Here is a 20416-nt window from a genome sequence, read left to right as displayed (position 1 = left end):
GGGGTGGTCTGTGTAACTGGATCCCGGAGGGTGCATCTGTGCTGTCTGTGCTTGATGGGCATCTATGTGTCAGGTCTCTGACTTGGGGTCTGAGTGACTGTGAGTGGGGGGGGTGGTGTTTTGTGGTCTATGTTTGGGGGTATCCATCCAGGGTGGACAGCAGCACATATGATGGGTACTGAGAAGGAGGTGGGAGCTCTCGTGTCTGAGACCCTCCAGGAATGGTGGTGGTATGCCTGTGGGGTGGGGGTCTATCCGGGGAGTGTTGGTTTGGAGGGGTCTGTATATTGATCCCATGGTCAGGAATTTTACCATGTTGAGGTGGGGGTGGAGTGGGAGAGTGGAGGAAGTGGACAGTAGCCCAAGTGATGAGGTCCCCATTCAAGGTGTCAGGAGAGTCAGCCCCCCCCCCCCTTGCTAAGGCTCTTCCCTGTTGCCCCTTTCACTTCCCAGCCAGCTCCTGTGTGTCTGGGGCTGCCAGCCCATGCCCCTGCACCCTCATGATGCGGAATGGGGCACCATGGGAAGGGAGCCTCAGAGGCAGCCTTCTCTGCCTCACAGGCTGGGAGCAAACAGCTCCCCTGTTGCCTCCACCTGAGGTGAAACGGGGCGGAGTCCACATGGGTAAGCACAAATGTGCACAGGGAGTCTGGAGCACGCGTGTGTGACCCCTGAGCTTTATTGGGAACGTGGAGATCAAGCATGAGGGAAAGAGGGAGAGCCCAGGCAGCCGGAAGAAAGATGTCCCCCGGGAGACACAACCTAGTCATCGTGCACGGGTTTAGAGCGCAGGGGAGGCACCAGCAGCACTTCCACACCCGGGGGGACAGAGGGCCAACCCGTCCTTTAGAAGCCACAACCGTCCAAGTCCCCAGAGCAGCCCAGTCAGGATTGGACCCTTGCCAGGGTTTCAAGAAAACCAGCCAGGGGGTAGCTGCCAAGACACCGAAAGCCCCACGTCCCTGGAAGAAAAGAAGAGACAAGCAGCAGGGATGGGTGGGGGGATGATGATGAGAGGAACTGGGGCAGCAGTGTGGGCAGGGCAGGCCCGCTGCTTCCCGAAGCCCTTTCGTCTCAAGCCCAGGCACTTTCGGGCCACCGGGTCGGCTGCTGGATGGGGCCGGTTGGCTCCCGGGGCGGTGCGTGTACAAAGCGGGAGGCACTAGGCAAACCGCACCAGGCGGCCGCTGCCACAGCTCTGTCCGCAGGGCGCGCAGGGCGCGCACATTCCGGTGCTCACAGCGAGGTTCCCGCTGCAGGGGGCGCTGCAGACGCTGCCGGTCACGGGCCGGGAGCCCGACACGCAGAGGTCCCCACAGACAACGCCGCCGCGGGAGCTGCTGACACCTGCGGGTAGAGAACAGGGCTTGGTCCCTGTGCCAGATGGCAGAGCTCCTGCTTGCTGTCCAGAACCCATTTCTCTTGTTCAGAGCTCCTCCCCTTTATTCTTATTCCTGGCTTCACCCAGGATCTCCTTCCTGCAGCCTGACCCCAAGGATGGACCCTTGACAAACTGTCAGCCCAGATCCTCCCTCTAGGCAGAAAAGGCTATTAAAGTTTTTGCAGTAATTCACGACCACACTCCCCTCCTTCCTTCCAGAGTCTTCAAACTGTGATTGTATATTTGTAAATAAAGTTTTATTGAAACCCAGCCAGACCTATTTGTTAAGTATTGCTTATGGCTGTGGCTACTTTCACATTACAACGACAGATTTGAGTAGTTGAGCTAGAGAGTGCATGGCCCACAGTCTAAAATATTTATTATGTGGCCCTTTAAGACAAAGTTTGCCCTACAGGAACCCCAAGCCCTTATCTCAGTACCCACAGTATAGATTACTTACAGACATTAACAGCACCAATGCCTTCACATAACCTTGTGGGGAGAGCAAAGAGACAAAAATTAACTGGGGGAGAGCAAAGCTGGCAAATTCCCTCCTCCAAGTAATCCTGATGAAAATTAGATGAAAATAACATGCAAACATGTTCCTGGCTCTAAGCACAGTTAGGGGAGATTGAAGAGACATTTCCCACAGGTGTGGTTCTCACCTGTGCTCCTCGCCCTCCAGCAGGCGCCTGTAGGTGGCGATCTCGATGTCCAGGCCCAGCTTGGAGTTCATCACCTCCTGGTACTCCTTGAGCAGGCAGGCCATGTCCTGCTTGGCCTTCTGCAGGGCAGCCTCCAGCTCAGCCAGCTTGCAGCGGGCATCGCTGACGGCCGTCTCACCCTGCTGCTCCGCCTGGGTCACTGCGGCCTCCAGCTTGGTGTTCTGGGAGGCAGGGGAGGGTTATTAAGGCTCCTGTTCTGGATTTGGGGTCAGAGGCCAGACATCCAATGACCATTGATTGTCAGAGGAAGAAGGGGCCTCACCCATTTGTGAGATCAGGGGTTGCAAATTAGTACTCCTGGGAATGTTGGCACAGTGTTTTCAGTTTTTGAAATTTAACACAAAAATCCAAATTCCTGGCTTCTTTTGAAAAATATCTAAGGATCTGGGCCCACTGGACCTACATTTCCTTGAGGTCTGCCTTCAGTGGATCTAATTAGCTCTGCCCTTTGTGCTTTCTAGCTTATACACTCTAGTGCCTTAAGGACAACCTGGTTCACTCATCCACTCACCTCTGGGACATCGCTGATCTAGAACAAGGGCCAGAGAGGTGAAATGGCTCACCCCGAATCATGTGGTAAGCCAGTGGCAGGGCTGGTTTGAGAACCCCAGTTTCCTGCCCTCAGACCAGGGCTATTTCCTCTGACCCTTTATGTTCCCAAGACCAGGAAAATCCCGGTCATTCCTTTCCCTTCTATATTTCTCTGCCCCCAACCTCTCTCTCATCCCTATTCAGTGGGAATGGAGAGTGTTTTCCATGGAAGAGACTCATCTAATGTTTGATGTTTGCTCGTTTTCCACTCTTTGGCAAGGTGTCAACCTTGAGTCTCCCTGCTGCAGGCTTACCCCCTTCTCTTTCTACACTGAGAGGAGGGCCAGCCTCCTGTACCTGGCACTTGGCATTCTCAACCTCAGCGGTCAACCTCTGGATCATGCGGTTCAGCTCGTTGATCTCCTCCTTGGTGCGGCGCAGGGTCTCCCCGTGACGGATCACTGTGGCCTTCATCTCCTCACACTGGGGGAAGCAGAGACACTCATGAGACAGAGGATATGAGCCCCTCAGCTGCCTGCCTTTCCTTTGTCCTTTTAGCATCCCTCCTGCTGGGGTGCAGGGCACTCACCTTGCTGCGGTACCAGGACTCAGCCTCAGCCCGGCTGCGGCTGGCGATGTCGTCATACTGAGCCTTGATCTCGGCCACGACACAGTCCATGTTTAGGTCTCGGCTGTTGTCCATCTTGACGACGACCGAGGTGTCTGAGATGTGGGCGTGGAGGACACGGATCTCCTGTGGGGGCAGGGGAGTGGTCAGAGCTTCTTTGATCAGAACCCTGCTCTCAGAAGCCCACAATCCCTCTCATGGTCCTTCCCTGTCCCCTTTCTCTGCTTCCACAGACTCAGTGGCTGAAGCCCCAACCTCCAAGGTGCAGTCTCCCCCTCAGCTGGGACCTCTCAAAGCACCTCAGACCCGGAGTCCCACAGCTGAGAGGAGCCCATGTTTGAGGCGCACTGCCGGACTTCAGGGCCTCCTGTCTGGATCCTTGAAGTCTAGGACCAGAATGTACCAATTTGTGATAACTGTCACTGCAGTAATCAGGAACACCAGCTTGCCTGAGGTATGGCAGATGAGACATCAAGCTACACTTCTTCACCTTGTGACAGTAAACCGGCCTCAGGTATCTCAACTCTGCTCTGCACTGCCCCCCGCCCTCCCGCCCAGGGAATCAAAAGCCAAATGGCAGCAAGTGCTTTCCAATGTCTAGCTCATATCCTCCTTGCTGCTCCACTGCTCTGTGTCCCGCTCACCTCCTCATACAGTCGCCGCAGGAAGTCGATCTCCTGGGTCAGGGCCTCCGCGTTGGCCTCCAGGTCTGATTTGCGCAGGTAGGCGCAGTCCACGTCCTAAAGGGCAGAGAGCGGCACAGGAGTCTCACCGGGGAGGCAACACAGACCTCTTCCCACCAGGGAGGGCCAACTCCCTGGACACCCTCCTGAGCTGCTCATGCCAGCGCCTGGTATCGTGGGCTTGGTGAGGTCCTTTATGCAGTTAGAGGGGTCAGGAGCAGGTTTGGGAAAGGGAGGGAGACCCTGAGGTTTCTGAGCACTTCCTCTGGTTCCCACTGGGATGATGCCTCTGGAATCCACATCTTGTACCATCACTGAAACTTCAGATCTGGTGTAAAATGGGTCAGTTCTAATGATGCCCACCCTTCTCTGCTCTGGAATCTCGTGGAAAGAAATCTAGATCTGTGGTCAGAGAAGTCTCAGGGATTGATTCTGCCCCTTTCAAGCTGGTGTGATTGAGAGCAAGACCCCGGACCTCTGTGCCTCAGTTTCCTCAGAGTCACCACTGCCTTCCTCACTGGAGGTGGTTGGAAGGACCTGGTGAGTGGTCCTCATGCCGAGTCAGGCGAAGAGGTGATGCACAAAGCGCTGTGTGCATGCTCCCGCTGTGGCTGGGCTGTGGATTCAGTCTACATGAGTGTGCTTCTTCAGTCACAAATACTTATTGAGTGCCCCTCTCTGCCAGGCACTGGGCAGAAGGAGGTGGTTAGCCACTGGCCAGGTGGCAGTTACCTCAGATAGAGAAGGTTGCCTGCCCAAAGCAGGCAGTGTACTCTGGTGCTCAGAGCCATCCAGGGGGCACTGGGGCATTTGGGAAAAAGAGAGAGGAGGGGTTGGGCTAGGTGATTCCGGGGGAGGTGCTCAGCCTCTCTGCTACACACAGCCCCCTCCTGCCACTGGCCTTGGTTCTGAATTGTGGGATGAGTATTCTGGGGTCACTCACCTTCTTTAGGGCTACAAATTCATTCTCAGCAGTGGCCCTTAGTGCCACCTCCTCTTCATACCTGGGGACAAAGAGCACAGGTTCAGTGGATAAAACTTCAATAGGCTGGGGTTTGAAGATTAAAAAAAAAAGAATTAAGGCCTTAGTGGTTCTCAACCTTTCTAGTGCTGCGACCCTTCAATACAGTTCCTCATGTTGTGGTGACCCCCAACCATACAATTATTTTTGTTGCTACTACATAACTGTAATTTTGCTACTGTTATGAATCGCCATTGGAAATATGTGTCTTCCGATGGTCTTAGGCGACCCCTGTGAAAGGGTCATTCGACCCCCAAAGGGGTCACGACCCACAGGTAGAGAACTGCTGGCCTAGACAAACACACTCCAGGAACTGGATCATTTGGAGGTGGTCACAGGGTCAAAAAGTGTTGGATCAGAAAGGACCTTGCCCATCTCTTTCCTCTTGACACTCAAACCCGTGTCACTCAATGTTCTTCCTGACTCAGGAATTCTCACTCATGATTTGGGCCAGGGTGGGTGCCTTGCACATTTTTCTAGGCCTTCTCTCTGCTTCTGAATTGTAACTCTGAAGGGGGCAGGAACCCTGCCCTAGTCTGGTATCCCCCTTATCCCTCCTCATTACTTTCTTACCCCTACCCCACCTCAGGGCCCAGCACAACCCCTGAAACATAGGGTAGATGTTCAACAAATGTTTGATGAATTAATGAAATAAACACATAATAATGAGGTAACTGGAGCAGCTAGACTCTCCAACATTTAAACCCCCATCCCAGAACAAAAGCATTCCCCACAAACTTCCATTAACTATCTTTTTCCTCTTGGAAAGTTCCTCTTGTGGTCTAATCCAAATCTACCCTGCTCTGACCTAATCCCACTTCCTTTCTCCAATCTGTCCTCCCTGATGCACTCACTTCTTCTTGTAGCCCTCCATCACCTCCTGCACGCGGTTGAGCTCTGAGGCCAGCCTCCCGCTGTCGGCCTCCACACACTCGGCCTCCCGCCGCAGCGTCTCCACGTAGCCCTCGAACAGCGGCTCCAGGTTGCTCTCACAGCACTTGCGGTTCTGGTAGAACTGCCACTTGGTCTCCAGCAGCTTGTTCTGCTGCTCCAGGAAGCGCACCTGGAGTGGAAGTGGGAGAAAGTCAGGGGGAGGAGCCGATATCCCCAGCCCTCCTCAGAGAGCAGGCTGGAACTGCGGGGAGCCTGCAGAGGCCAGGGGGCGCCGGCATGAGCCCTGCTAAGCTCTCCTGGGTGACGATGCATCGAGTCCCCAGTTCACGATTGCTTGTTCAGGCCTGAGTGAGGGTCTGTTCAGGTGGCCCTGGATGGATGAGTGAGACACTGAGGGGCATATGTGCTGTGATAGGTTACAGCTGGGCTGGGGGGACAGGTAGGGGTGGAAGGCAGTGACAGAGGTTTCCTGAAGGAAAGAAATGTAGAGCAAGGGCTGCAGGGATAGAGTAAGAGCAAAGCCTTTCACTCCGAGCTCCCCAGGGCAGGGCCTAAGGCTTTTTTATCCATGTCCTCAGTGGCCAGCCTGGTTCTGGGTGAGCAGCTGTTTGAATGGATGGTCAAGGTGGAGAGGGCTTCTTAGCTGGGGAGGTCAGAAGGGCAGGCTCTCATCAAGCAGGGTGCTGGGCTCTGGGGGAGGCCCAGGGGAGGGTGGTTTCTCATCATAGGTGGCCCAAACTTCTTGTTGGACACTCAGATGTCTCTGGAAGTCAGGCAGGTAATGTGGATGGGGGAATGTTTTGGGAAGTAGGGAGGGTGAGAACTGTAGGGAATGAAGCATGCAAGCCGTTCCTGGAAGTCATTCAAACTGGAGAGTGGCAGTGGCAACCATATTATACTGTGCTGGCCGGAAAGGACATCAGCAAACGCGACTAGGTCCCTGGCCTCCCGTTCTCTGCTTCTCATGCATTTCGCTGGAGTTGAAACACTACCTTGCCGTTCATCCAACTCAAGTGCAACTGGGAATTCCCCGGTTGGTAAAAGGCGAAAGATTTATGCGATCTGAACAAACTTCCAGAAACAGGAACCAGGACTGCTGATATTCTATGGGATCATTTTAGGTGGTCTTAGCTGACGGGGCTCCGGCGGTGGTGGGGAGTCTCACGGCTGCCTTGGCCCCCATCTTTCTTTTCAAAGTCATGGCCAGCTCATACACTGTACCACACACAGCCCTGGCGTGCAGAACACTGGGGCCAAGAGGGGATGGCCGCTGCCCAGCGTCACACAGCGAATCGGGGGGAAGCAGGGTGTGGAGCTCAGGCTGCCTGCTCCTAGGCCAGAAGCTATTCCACATTCCATCCTGGCCCCCTTTCCCAGGTGTGATCACCAGCACACTCAGGGTGCAGTGTCTGTTGAGGTGGGCCAGCTCCTGATGGAGGGGTGAGGGGTAGCTTGATCCCAAGGTTTAGACCCTCTTGCTCCAAAGGCCTGGGGAACTAGAGAGAGGCTGGGCTCGGAGTCCTGCTCTGCCACCCACTCTCAGGGGCCCTTGGGCAGGCCCCTTGCCCTATAGCCGTCTCCTTTGTATTCCGTTTACACTCAAAGAGCTGGACTAGGGGTGGCAGCAATTCTCAATATGAACCCTTCATAGGCTGACTTCAACATTTTGCCATCCCCTTGTATTTTTTACTCATGATTTATCTGTAAATGGATTTGCTTAACATTTACTTAAATGAAGTTAAAGGAGTAACTTTATATTACCACCATAGTTGTAAAACCATTATCACTATGCATTCATAAAAGGAAATCATAAAACACAGATTTTAGCTGAAATTGTTGCCCCAGACAGTTCTGAACCTTGAGGCTTGCTCCCTTTATTAAAGTGGGAGAGAGAGTAGCAAGTATTAGAGCGATGCTAAAAACATATTAGCACCGAGTGAGATTTTCTCCACTTAATTAAAAGATTGAAACATTCATGAAAGCCCTGGCCGGTTTGGCTCAGCGGTTGGAGCGTCGGCCTGCGGACCAGAGAGACCGTTCGGTTCCTGCTAAGGGAACATACCTCGGTTGCAGTTTGTCCCCGGCCCTGGTTGCGTCGTGTGGGTGGCAGCCACTCAATGTGTTCCTTTTACATTGATGTTTCTCTCTCTCTCTCCCCCTCCCACTCTATCTGAATGTCCTCGGGTAAGAATAAAAAAAAAAAAAAAAGAACACCCACTTTGTCTGTAGGGACGCTGCCTGCCTGGACAGAGGTTGTATATAACAACATTACTATCAAATCTGAAGCCCCTGCCCAAAACACATCTGTGTCGGTCTGTGCTCTGGATGTGTGTCCATCTCCTCCATCAGACTGGGAGCTCACCTGAACTACATCCCTCCTCTTCAGTGCCCAGCCCAGCAACTGAAGGTTCAGGAAAGGGCTGATCAAGGACACCCACCTTGTCGATGAAGGCAGCGAACCTGCTGTTGAGACACTTGATCTGCTCCTTCTCCTCATGCTTCACACACTGCGCATTGGGGTCGATCTCCAGGTTGAGGGGCGTGAGGAGGCTCTCATTGACCGACACGGTGGTGATGCAGGGCGGGCTGGGGCCGCACACGCCGCCGGAGCGGTATCCGAAGCTGCGGCCGCAGGAGCCAGAGCGGAAGCCCCCGCACACGCTCTGGCTGCCAAAGCCCCCGGTGAGGCCGCGGTAGCAGGAGACGCCGCGGTAGGGGGCGGCCGTGATGCAGCAGCGCCCTGGCCGGGGCCCGCAGGCCGAGGCGCAGCTGAAGGCGCGGACGCCGCAGGGGGCGCCGAGGCGAGGGGACAGGCAGGACATGGTGCGGCGGCGTCGGTGGCAGTGAAGCGCGCTGGACCCCGAAGTCCGCGTGGCGCCTTATATCGCGGCCCGCTGGCCCGGGGAGGGAGCGCACAGCCAAGGCTTTTACGAGCTTGGAGGTCGGCCCTCGCACCCTGTCCCGCCGGGAATCAAAGCGGGCCGGCCGCCCGGCCGCCTCCATAAAACAGCGTTCGCCCCCCGCCCGCTCATTATGGCTGGGAAGTGCCTGGTCATCTCCGCCCGCCCTGCGCCCAGGGCACAGGGCGCGTCCCCTACACCCCTCAGCGGGACTCGGCCTGGGTAGCGCGGAATCTTTGGCTCCATCCCCGAGCTGGGCAGCTGGGCACACTTGGCTCCTCCTTGGATCCCAGCCCCGCGAAACCGCCCTTCAGGCTGGGAAGCCTGGGTCTTAGTTATTTGTGCATTTCCACGGTGTGGGAGGCGAGTGTGTGTGTGTACTGAAGGGCCGGCGTCTCTGAAGTCAGTCCTGCTGTTTCTTGTCATGAACTTGGAAGGTGAATAACCTTTCTGAACCTAGTTTCCCTATGTTCAAAATAGGGTTAATGATACCACCCACCTGAGAATTGTTGGGAGGATCTAATGAGATAATGGACAGGAAAGCATTTAGGGCCCTACCTAGCACTTAATAAGAGCCCCGTCAACGTTTGTTTGTTTGTTTGTTTGTTCTGTTTATTCTATTATTAATTGGCCATTCATCCTGCCTCCCTTTGGGCAAAAACTTTCTCTTCTCTCTTTATCAAAACCCAGCTTATAGATTCTCTCTTTGTAAATATATCAGACCACTTTCCCCTCCCAGAAATCGTTCCCTCTGCATTCTGCTAGGTGGAGAGGAGGAAGCTGCATTTATAGAGTGCCTACAGTGTAAGGGCTTTAAAATGCATTATTTCCTCTAACCCTCAGGCATCCTCCTGAGGTCTACCTGATTCCAAAGGTGAACTCAGAGTGGTCCAGTGACTTGTTTAAGGTCGTGCAGAGGAAGCTCCATAGAGAGGCAGAGTCAGAATCTGAAAGTAGCTCCCAGGGCTCCCCCATGCTGGCCCCTCCCAGGGTCTGAGTCTTCGGCGGCTGAGGAGGTTTGAGTTCCTCTAGGAGGCAGGTGCCTAGACTGCTGGGCTCTGGGCTCTTAGAGAAATCAGCCTGATCCAAAGCCTTCCCTTCAACTAGTGCTTGGTCATGGCCACCAACTCCAGAAGGCCAAACCTATCATAATGGAAGTTGATTATGTGTCCAGTTATAGGCAGAGGAAAGCAAAGTGTGAACTCAGCAGCCAGTATTAAAAAGAAAAATGTAAATCATCCTTGGCTTCCTTTGTTTTAAAATATGAGTGATTATTGTGCAAAGGGTAATTAAATCCTGGAACTTCAGCGGTCATCATGGCCAGCCGAGCCTGGCTTTGGCTGCCTGGCATGCTGTTTCCAGGGAGTGCCCCACTGCCTGCTCTGCTGTCTTTCCAACACTCTTGAGGGCCTGGATCCTTTTGGTTTAGCTTTGGTTTTGCAGAAGTTTCCTCCCATCCTTAGTTCTGCCCTCTGTAGAAGGTGGAGCCCAGCTCCACAGTCTTGTGCATCCACTTGTGGGACCCGTGGTTTTAGGGTTGTGTATTCCTACTCTACCTTTCTCCAGGGAATGGCAGTGTTGGAGACATCTTCCTTTGGTGTCCCCCTCATGAGAGGAAATGGACTTACCCTGAAGCATGGAGGATTTAAATTTGTCTTATGGAGGTACTCACGTGACGCTTGCTTGGACCTCTTTTTGGGTTTTGGTGGGTAGATGGATCGGACTTTCTGTGCTATCACAATTGATGGGGAGTTATCAGCCTTTGTCCACAGATAATTAAATGCATTAAAATCCAGAGAGACCAAAAGGCTGCAGTTTGACTTGTGCCCTCTGAGAACTCAAGCTGAAGGGAGGGAATTGAAAGGTTGGACAACTAGCACACAGTGGTCCCCCAAAGTGTAGGTGCTAGTCCCTGACCTAGCCTCAGGGAAACCTGCTCCCTGGTGTCCCCTTTATTGTTCTTGGAACCATGCGTGAGAGATGGGCTGAAGCAAGAGAGTTCAGACACAGTTAAGAACAGGTTTCCCCATGGAGAGGGTTGGTAGTTACACTTCCTTGGGGAAGAGGAGGGCTGCTCCATTCTTGGCCAGATCTTCTGGGAATCATTCCCTTACCCTTTTATCTCCAGTCTACCAGTCTACTGATGAAAAATAAATGCTCTGTCTTGGTTGTTGGGTTTCTCCCCAGCCCCTCCCAGGGGGCCCAAGAGCCAATTCAAGGCAGGGAGCAAACGCTGCTGAGCACTCCATAGGAACCAGGCTCAGAGCATGAAGGAGGAGACCGCAGTCCCTGGTAGGGGAGGAGGGCACAGAGGGCCTTAATTCGAAGCTGCAGGGTGTCTGGCTCTAATGGAGGAACACCATGCCAGGGGGACTTGGCGGGAGAGTGAGCCTTCAGCTCACAGAAGTCAGAGCAGGGTCCTTAGAGAAGATGACAGTTTGACTGGGCCCGAAGAACAGTCAAGAATTGGATGTGCTGAGATGAAAGAGGGGCGGGGAATGATGTAAGCAAAAGCACAAAGTGACAGAGGCTATCGATGTGACAGAAACAGCTGACAGTCCACTTTAGCTGAAACACGGTGGATGGTTGAGGGCGGGGGAAAGGAGCCAGGCTGGGGCTAGATGGTGGATATGGTGGATGGACAGGGCAGGCTTAGAATGTCAAGTTGAGCACTGGAGGTGCTTGACCTGGAGAGGGCCATGATCGGTGGTGTGGGAGCCAGTGGGACGTGGGGATAGTGTATGTGTGTATCTAGATTTGGTAACCCAAGGCATCATTATGAAACATCTTGAACATCTATGTGCCCATTTTAGAAATACATTTTTTCCTTCTCCATGTGGTGGTCAAGAGTGTTTCTGGAATCAGACACAACTAAGTTCAAGCCTGGGCTCTGTCACTTAAAATCTGGGTGAAAAATGACATAACCTCTCTGAGCCTCAGTTTCCTTTGTATCCAAAATAAAGACATAAAACCTGCTCAAGGATGTGGTGAGGATAAAGTGAGGTGTGTCTGTAAAGCATTAGTAGAATCCTGGTGCATAGTGAGTGGTCAATACATTCTATTGGTCCCCAGGTACCTGCCTGGTAACCATCCCAGCCTCCCCCCTCCACCCCGTGCCAGCCTGTTCTTCTAGGTCTGGGGGTTGTTTGGGACAGCTCCCCACCCTCACCAAAGGCTCTGAGTTATCATCACTGTCTCTGTGCGTTGTGAACAGCTCTGGGGAAGAGTCATTTGTGGGGACCTGTCTACCACCTGTGCCCGTGGCACCAGACACGGTGGGATGGGAGCCTGTAGCAGCAGCTGTAGGAAGTGTTAAGTTGGCAGGGCCTGAGGAAACAGCGAGCCCCCAGCCCTCGCCCCCTCCCCGAGGACCCCAGCCGGCCTTTGTGCCCAATCCACCCGTGTGCAGCCCGGTGGTGGGTACAGCTGGTTGATCTGACCCTGAGCCATCTTCCCTGCTGTCCGCTTCTCACTTCTTGTGGTGCGAGAACCCCGCTCCTTGTCTCCTGCCTCCCCCAGGCCCAGAAAGACTCCTGGAGAGGTGACATGTGGCTGTCTTCTGTTTGAAGATTCTGGGCCCACTAAGAGGACAGCCTCTCAGCCCCCACCTCCTGACCTTCCTCTTCCTTGCACTCTTTCTCTTCCCTTCCTGTCCAGTCTCCACTTTCTCCTTGCTGTCTGTGCTTAAAATAAAGCCACATAGTACCCGTCATGCTTGTCAATCCTTGTTGTTCATTATTTCAGACCTGGAGGGGGAGGGGGACCTCCAGGAGGCCATTCGACGTGGCAGGGACTACTAGGGTTATGCCAGCTATTTATTCTTAGATGTGCTTAGGGCTGGGAACATTGAGGAGGGGTGCTCTGATGGCTCAGGGGTGCTTGAGGTAATTCTCAAGTGCTAGAAAGTGTTTGGCACAGTGTTGGCTCATAGCAGGCACTGAGCAATGCTAAGAGAATAAATGAGTCCATTTCTAAGGTTTCCAATTTCCCATAGGCCCCCCAATAGAATTGCTTATATCATCTAAATTGTTGCAAATTAATGTGTTAGAGAGGATACAAATTTATTATATATTCTAATCAAAGTATAAATTGTTACTACGACTTTGGCAAATAATTTTTTTTGTGTTGTAACTGTTGAATATTTGACCATCCTGTGACCCAGGAATTCCATTCCTAGATGTATATAAAAATGAAATTCTCACATATGCGCATCAGGAGACATTTAGAAAGATGTCCATAGCACCAGCTTTGTAAGAAGAAAATACAATTACATCAGGTGTGGTATAGTCACTTATTAGAACACAGTGGATCCTAGTGGAGAAACCCTGGTTACATAACATTAAAAAAAAAAAAAAAAGCAAGTCCATTTTTATAAAAAATAAACAAAAACCAAGAAAAAATATTTTTAGGTATATGCATGTGTGTGGTAAAACTAAACAAAATCAGGGAATGATGACACAAACTGAAGGTGGTGTGTAGGTAGACATAAATTATTAGTAATGTTTTGGCCCTTGTGTTGGTAAGTGGGTTCATGGCCATTTAATTTTTATTATATTATTAAATAAGCAATAAAGTCAATATGCTATTTATAAAAAATTAACCTAAAATGTGAGTCCATAAATGGAAAGTGAAAGAACATGTAGGAGTAATTTTCATGAAATTTATTTTGTTTTAGGTGCATGACTCTGTATGTAGGTACTGATTCATGATATACAATAGTTTTCTTATTTTGAGTTGCAGTTAAGAAAAAGTTTGATAGGACCTTAAAGAACATCTTGCTGAAGTACACCAGTAGATATGTAACAAAAAGTTCATAGCAGCATTGTTTGTTATAACAAAAACAAAATGTACATATGCATACCCACAGGAGAATGGAAAATTAGTCACACATTGGAATACTATACAGTACCGAAAAGGAACAAATGGATGAATTTCACAAATAAGATGTCGAAGAGGAAAAAGCAAGTTATAGAATACAGAGTAATTTTATTTATATAAAGCATAAAAGTAGGCAAAACTAAAGGATTGCTTAGAGGTTCCTTCACACATGATAAAATAATAAAGAAAAGCAAGAGAACACTTAACACAAACACCCAGGATAATGATTACTTTGGAGATTAGATGGGGACAGGGATGAAGGATGCTGTGATAAGTAAGGGTCCCACAGGGGGTTTTAAAGGTACTAGTAGGTACAAAAGGATTTGTTTTACTACTGTTGCGTTTAAATTATTAAATGTATGTTATATATACTCTTTTGTATGCATGAGAAATTTATAAACAAAAAGAAATGCCAATAGCAGCTTGTGCTCTCTAGTCCTCTGGTTACTTCTTCAGTTTAGAGTCATCACCCAGATGGTCTGCTCATCTTCACACATTTCTCCCACCTGAATTACCACCCCCTCCCTTCCTTCAAGACCCTTCCAGCCCAGGGACCTCCGCTTTTCCATCTAAGCTCACAGAACGGCCGTTGTACTCCATGTCAGAACTCTGCAACTGTAACAAGGTGAGGTCACAAAGCCCCCAGGTAGGAGAGACTCTGTCTTCAGAGGTGAGGATTCTGGGAGTTCCTTGGGTTGGAGCTTGGCTTAGTGCTCACTGGAGGCTTGGAGGAGACTACAGCTCGGTTCATCATGGTGAGTCTTGTCCACACAGCTCTTAGGCTCACATGGGATGAAGTGTCATGGACTTCACCCAGATTTGGGACAAGTTTGTGTGCTGTGTCTACAGCTTTGGGGGATGGGAGCCGGAAAGGGTGGAAGGTGGGTGGGAATAAGGCAGACAGTGGTGGGAGATAATGTTTTTCAGTCTATTCATATCTGTGGCCCACACCTCATTTTCCCTAGAAAGAAATTTGCACTGAGCTGATGTGAACGGTTCCTATTTTTTGGGTTGAAGGGGGTGTGTGACTTTATCTGTTCCTCAGAGTGTAGAGCGAAGAGCATGGGCTTTGATTTGATCTGGCTCAGCTGTTGACTGGCTGGTTCACTCATGCCCCTCTGGGTCTCCACCTCCTTGTGTGATAGATGTTATGAGCATCAACTTGTCCATTGAGCATACAGTGGAGACCGTAACATCTACCTGGCCGACTTCACAGCTGGTCATGGGCCCAGGGAGATGGTGGAGGTAAAAGACTTTGAAGAGTGAAAGGCACTATGCTAGTGGCACGGACTGTGCGGGGGCTGTTTATGTACTGGTGTGTGGAGACAACGTGCAGGGAAGGAAAAGGCCACGGTTTTGCCCCTTGTAGACTGCCCTCCCATCCAGATTCCAGCTCCTTCCCTGGGGTTTGCAGAGGGAGCTGGAATCTGGATCCGTCTCTGATGAATAACATCAATCAAGTTAATGACGTTTATTCATATACTTAGTTTTTAAAAAGTATTTTTAAAATTAGAAATTATTGAATTTTGTTAAGTGCTTTTTGTATTAATTTAGATGATACAAGTGGTGAAGGACAATTGATTCCCTTATTCCCTGGGGTAAACCCTACATGTTCTCAGTCCAGACTCAATTCAGTAGATTGTTGCCCTGCATTGCTGCCTTTTGTCCCTGAGTTCATGCTGCCTTCGGCATCTGAAGGCCTGGTGGGACACCCACCGCTGTGCCCGCCAAGCTCATTTCATTCTTCCAGTGACCCTTGGGGATCGGGAGTATAATCATCCCTATTTTACAGATGGAGAAGCAGAGGCCCAGAGCAGCCAGATGCTCTGCCAGTGTCGGCAGGTGGATGGGTGGGTACTGGAATTGTTTTGCTGGCCTCAGTCAGGTGCCCTTATTTACTCTCCTCATCTCCCTGATCCTCCCCTTACTCTGCTGCCCCCACCCGCAGTGTGAGGAGATAAAGGTGCCGGTGCAGACACACACGCAGAGCCTGAGGCACAGCAAGGAAGAGCTGGACAGGCGTAACCAGGCCATCCAGCGGCTGACTGTGGAGGTGGACAGTGCCAAGAGTCAGGTGAGGTGGGAGTGGGGGTGGCAGAGTGTGATGGTAGTGGTGAGTCCGCGATTTATGACAACTGGACTAGCTCCCCTCGCCCTTTGGAAGAGAGTTTCTCTTTGTGGATGTCTGAGCAAACAGGAGTGTGGCTGTATGTGTTTGTCCTGCTCACACTTGCCTGTAGTCCATGTGGGTGACTAACATGTAGGTAAATATGTATGCATATGTATGCTTGTTTGTAGATCATTTTTTATGTGTATGTACATTTTTATGTCTGTGTGTTTTGTTTGTCCTACATAGCATTAAATTTGAGCTCATCTTTGGAAACTGCAAGATTTTACCTACAAATCCAGTTTTCTGGGTTCTCTTTAGAAATGGGTGGATCTGGTGATATTAAACTATGATTCCACGTGATGACATTTGGCTAGAGAAGAGAGACCTCTGTCTTCTTCACATGGGGACATGCTCCTTTGTGGGCCACAGCCCCACCACCCCAGATTGCCTCCTTTGACACCGAGGCAGAGGGTCACTGTTATTACCCCTGTGGGAGAGAAGCTGTGTGTCTGTCTAAAGTGGAGAAATGAAAGACCAGAAACGTGAAAGCGGTCCCGGTGATTTCAGGACAATGAGAGCATGCATATTTCCCTGTGGAACTGGACACTGTTGTACATAGTTAACATTTGACCTTTACCTTTGATGCCTCCAGCCAGGCCTCTGTAGGCATTTGTGTCTGTGACTCAGACTTTAGGTCTTATAAAGGAGAGGTTCCCACATGAAGAGTTTCTTTCTCCTGGCTTCTCTCCCTGTGAACCTCCTCTCTTTTCTGCCAGCCCTCTCTCTGTCAAGCCCTCCCGGCTCACGCTCCACACCGCAGAGGGGAGGGGTGCTGCTTTGGTCTTTTCTTGTTCTCTGCAGAGACAAGTGTCCCAGGCTCTGAGGGAGATTCTGCCTTCTCCAGGAACAGATGACTCTGAGGGGGGACAAGCTGTTCAGTCTGTAGGGGTGCAGAGTGAGAGGGTAGGCACATTGGATTCAGTCTCCCCCCAGCCACAGCTCTGATCCCCCGTTGGTTTCCTAATCAGCAAGCACACCTCACCAAGGCAGCAGTTATTGTTGTTATTTTCCCCCAAAGTCTTTTATGAGGATAGGATAGCCTTCTTGTTAGTTTCCCAGATAAAACAATAATCTCAGCATTATGTACTAAGGAGCATTTGATGCTTCTCTTGGGTTTGGTGACATTAGAAGTGTCACCGTACTGATGTGAAAGGCTTTCTCTTAGCCATCCCTGATGGTTGGCCCCAAATCTCCATCCTGGTAACAGGGCACACACACACGCACACACACGCATGTTTCAGAACAGGCACGCTCACTCCACACAACAATCTGTAATCCTCATTGGTCCTCCAGCCTTTGAAAAAGGTCTGGATCATTGAGGAGAATGGGGTGGGGACCAAGGATGTCCTTTGGTTCGTGGTCTTCCCTTTACTTCCAGCCCTGTGAACTAGAGGGAGCCCAGAACCTGCCAGCTCTGCAGGAGGAGGGTGCCTCGGGCAGTGCCAAGGGCAAGCTGGCCTGGCTGGAGGCCGCCCTGCAGCGGGCTAAGCAGGACATGGTGCGGCAGCTGCGGGAGTACCAGGAGCTCATGATCGTCAAGCTGGGCCTGGACTTTGAGATCGCCACTTACCGCAAGCTGCTGGAGGGTGAGGAGAGCAGGTAAGGGTTGGGCAGTGCTTCAGCTACAGCATGGGGCATGGGTGGGGGTGAGGGGTCACCACCTGGGCCCTTAGCAGCTGGGGACGGGCTAGGGAAAGGTGACCTGAGTATCCAGGGACTGTTTTCCTGGAGGCAATTTGTTCCCACTATTCAACAGCTCTTTAGACGAAAGGCCCCAGCCAATGAGCACCATAGTACCTGGGTTAGGGCAACTCATAAAGTTATTCATCCCCTGGACCAGAGAACAGGGGCTGGTTTGTCCATCACGACAGCTCAAGGCCTGGCCAGGGGGAATAATATGGAATGCCGTCTCAGTTCTGCCCATCTTCCTGGGACCTGGGGAAGGCATGGTTTGTGGGAACAAGGAGGGTCTGGCTTTTACTCTTAGACAGCAGTTAGGGACTCAAGGGCTGCCAGCCCCATCCAGCTGGGGACACCAGACTGAGGGGAGGGAGAGGGAATTCTCCATGCAGGCACGCTACATTTATTATCTCTTTTAAACCCACACACATCCTGGAAAGGATGCTTTCATCCCCATTTCGCAGACGAGGAAACTGTGTCTCAGAGAGGGCAAAAGGACCTCCTCCAGGATGGAAACGGATTAAGTGAGGCTAGAACAATATTCTTCAGATAGTTGAGGTGTCTTCTCTGAGGTCGCCTCTAAAATGCACCCCCACCCATGGTCTCCCCTTTCCATATGTTTAGGCCTAAAAGTGTGTAGATCTTTTGCCTTCTCCCTCTTCCAAGAAGTCATCAATAAAAATGAGTTATTTAAATTTAAGGCGGGACGGATTGAATTTAAAGGTTCCAAAGGAGCCTTTACTCAAAAGGGCTGTGAGGATGTGAGAGAACCAAGGAGCTTGCAGAATGAAATGAGTTCTACCTTTCTGGAGAGGGCCAGGAGTGTTCTGTCTTGGAGAAAGGGGACTATTACACCTAGGAGACAGATCCACTTACCTGTTTCCTGCTCCTCCCTGCAGGCTTGGCCTGAGACTGGGGACAGGCAGCCTCAGTAAGTAAATAATACATATAGCTTGGGTTGGAGGGGCCAAATCTTATCCCCTCCCCCCTTTATCGTGCGTCTTCGTGGGAAGGGAGAAGGGATCTGCTGTCTGTGTGTCTCCCATGGCCAGGGGCTGTTTCTTCTCTTGGGGGTGAGTCTGTGTGTGTGCTGGGGGACGGGATCCTGTGGTCTGTTCTTTGTGGGGAGGTTCCTGTTGGTTTTGCCTGGGGTGTGGAAGGAAGTCATGTGGGTTTATCAGATTAACAGTGGACGAGACTTTTTTATTCTTAGGTTGGAGGAATCTGTCTGACTTCAGGGAGGGAGGGATTTTCAAGTCTGTGTATCTATTACTTCGGGGAGTTTGGACGTCTGACTCCTGGTGGGGAGGAGGGCCTGTGCATTGCTTCCTGGAAGAGCTGTCTGTCTGTCTGTCTCCTGAGGCGGAGGGCGGGAAGGGGGTTTCCTCTAACAGCCATTCTCTGCTTAGCCCAAGACCGCGATCCCACCTGCCGGCCGGGCTCGGCCTCGGGCCCCGCCCACGCCCTCCTGCTGCCGCCCGGAGCCGGCTCCGACGCCCGGGAGACGAGCGCCCCTGGAGGCGGCTGCGCGCTCTGCGGCTCCTCCTGCGGTGCAGGGGAATTCGGCTGCAGAGGCTTCGGCGGCGGATGTTGAACACTTCCTGCCCAGCTCAAAGAACACAAATTTTGCCCCAAAGACTTGGTCTTCTGTCTCAGACGTCCCTACCATGGATCTCACCTCACCTCTCCCTCGTGTCCCTCCCCCGGGAGCATAAAGTCTCGCGATGTTGTTTTGCCCCCCTGAACTGCCCCTACCCCTCTTTTCTTGGGACTCTTCCTTTGCAATAAAATATTGTGCAGTGGACTGAGCCGCCAGGTTGCTTGCACCTAGATTCCTCAGGCTATTCCCAGAATGAAGACAAAGCTGGACAGATAGGGGGTCGCGGCACTACCAGGAGCAACCATTCTAGCTTGGGGCCCACAGTCAGTTCTTGGGGCCCACAGTCAGCAGAGGAGCTGAGAAGTGCATCCATTCATCCACTTGCCGCTACAGACACTGAATGGCCTCCGAGGTCAGACACAGTGTGTGGTGAGCAAGATGACACTCTAGCCCTGGCGCTCGAGGTGACATTCTGGTCGGGAGGCAGGCCCTACATAAGGAAACAGACCAGAAAGAGAATGGAGTGGGGTAGGGATAAGGCTAGCCTTCTGTGCCCAGGAAGGGCACTTGAGGACAGGCGCCAGGGCAGATGGCCCTCCCAGACTGGGATATAAACACAACTGGGTGGTTCTGACCTGAGTTCTAGTTTAGCAAGTGATCCGAGGGCAGGCTGGGAACAACATACTATGGTGGAGGAAAGCATGTCTTAGGAATCAGACCAAAGTTCCAGCTCTGCCTCTACTCCAGGTCTATGGTGTAGATTGGTTTGAGTTTCACAAGGTAATTGGACTTTAGGGAGCAGAAGATAGGCCAGTTTGGGGGATGGGGTGGCCAGTGAAGGATTGGATTTCTGAGCTCTTTCCTTGCCACACACAGCCTGAGAGATGCCTCCGTCTACTAAGCTCATATTCTTTTCTATTGCACAAAGGTTTACATCATCAAGGCCTCTGGAACAAAGGTATCTGCTTTCTAAGTTCCTGGGTAGGGCTAAGGCGCGTCATTGGCCAGAGGCTCTGGCTTTACCTTTTAAGGCATGCGAGTGCCGGGGAGTCTGCTGTGTTTTCTGGGTCCCTGCCTGGAGGTATCAAAAGGTTCCCTTCCTGGGCAGAAGAGCAATCTCATGCTAGAGGAATGGGATGGAAGCTTGGCTGGCAGGCTGCCACCCAGTTGAAGGGTTGGGGACATGGCTCCACCGGACTCCTGTATCAGCTCCATTGGATCCATACTGACCAACACCTGCTATATAAACATGCTTACCAACACTCCAGTGCAAAGCAGCTCTTGAAAGCAGAGCTTGCCCTTCTGCAAGGTTGTTTTTGGGTTGG

At 51.6% G+C, this 20416-nt stretch overlaps 2 protein-coding genes across 2 annotated transcripts; one reads left to right on the top strand and one right to left on the bottom strand.

Moving 5' to 3' along the window:
- Positions 1–1162: 1162 nt before the first annotated feature.
- Positions 1163–8685, bottom strand: LOC118624101 (keratin, type II cuticular Hb1-like). The gene is made up of 9 exons (XM_036252081.1): positions 8302–8685; positions 5824–6032; positions 4892–4952; positions 3910–4005; positions 3227–3391; positions 2995–3120; positions 2047–2267; positions 1842–1873; positions 1163–1347 (listed from the first exon to the last, which is right to left on the bottom strand). The coding sequence occupies exons 1-9, from the start codon at positions 8683–8685 to the stop codon at positions 1163–1165; spliced, it is 1479 nt and encodes a 492-aa protein (XP_036107974.1).
- Positions 8686–14443: 5758 nt separating this feature from the next.
- On the top strand, positions 14444–19085 carry LOC118623772 (keratin, type II cytoskeletal 59 kDa, component IV-like). Its single transcript, XM_036251545.1, has 6 exons — positions 14444–14522; positions 15392–15495; positions 15590–15694; positions 17190–17410; positions 18391–18422; positions 18901–19085. Exons 1-6 carry the CDS (start codon positions 14444–14446, stop codon positions 19083–19085), a joined length of 726 nt encoding a protein of 241 aa, XP_036107438.1.
- The last annotated feature ends 1331 nt before the right edge of the window (positions 19086–20416 follow it).

The sequence above is a fragment of the Molossus molossus genome, unplaced genomic scaffold (genome assembly GCF_014108415.1).
Source record: "Molossus molossus isolate mMolMol1 unplaced genomic scaffold, mMolMol1.p scaffold_m16_p_10, whole genome shotgun sequence".
NCBI lineage: Eukaryota > Metazoa > Chordata > Mammalia > Chiroptera > Molossidae > Molossus > Molossus molossus.
This window is presented reverse-complemented; position numbering and strand designations above follow the sequence as displayed.

Coding starts and splice junctions, on each gene's coding strand:
- LOC118624101 (XM_036252081.1), bottom strand. CDS start 8,685: ATGTCCTGCCTGTCCCCTCGCCTCGGCGCCCCCTGCGGCGTCCGCGCC. Junction 1,874..2,046: donor CTGGAGGGCGAGGAGCACAG/GTGAGAACCACA, acceptor TCTCCCCACAAG/GTTATGTGAAGGCATTGGTG. Junction 1,348..1,841: donor CATTGGTGCTGTTAATGTCT/GTAAGTAATCTA, acceptor CTCTACCCGCAG/GTGTCAGCAGCTCCCGCGGC.
- LOC118623772 (XM_036251545.1), top strand. CDS start 14,444: ATGGACTTCACCCAGATTTGGGACAAGTTTGTGTGCTGTGTCTACAGC. Junction 15,695..17,189: donor TCCAGCGGCTGACTGTGGAG/GTGGACAGTGCC, acceptor CTTTACTTCCAG/CCCTGTGAACTAGAGGGAGC. Junction 17,411..18,390: donor CTGGAGGGTGAGGAGAGCAG/GTAAGGGTTGGG, acceptor TCCTCCCTGCAG/GCTTGGCCTGAGACTGGGGA.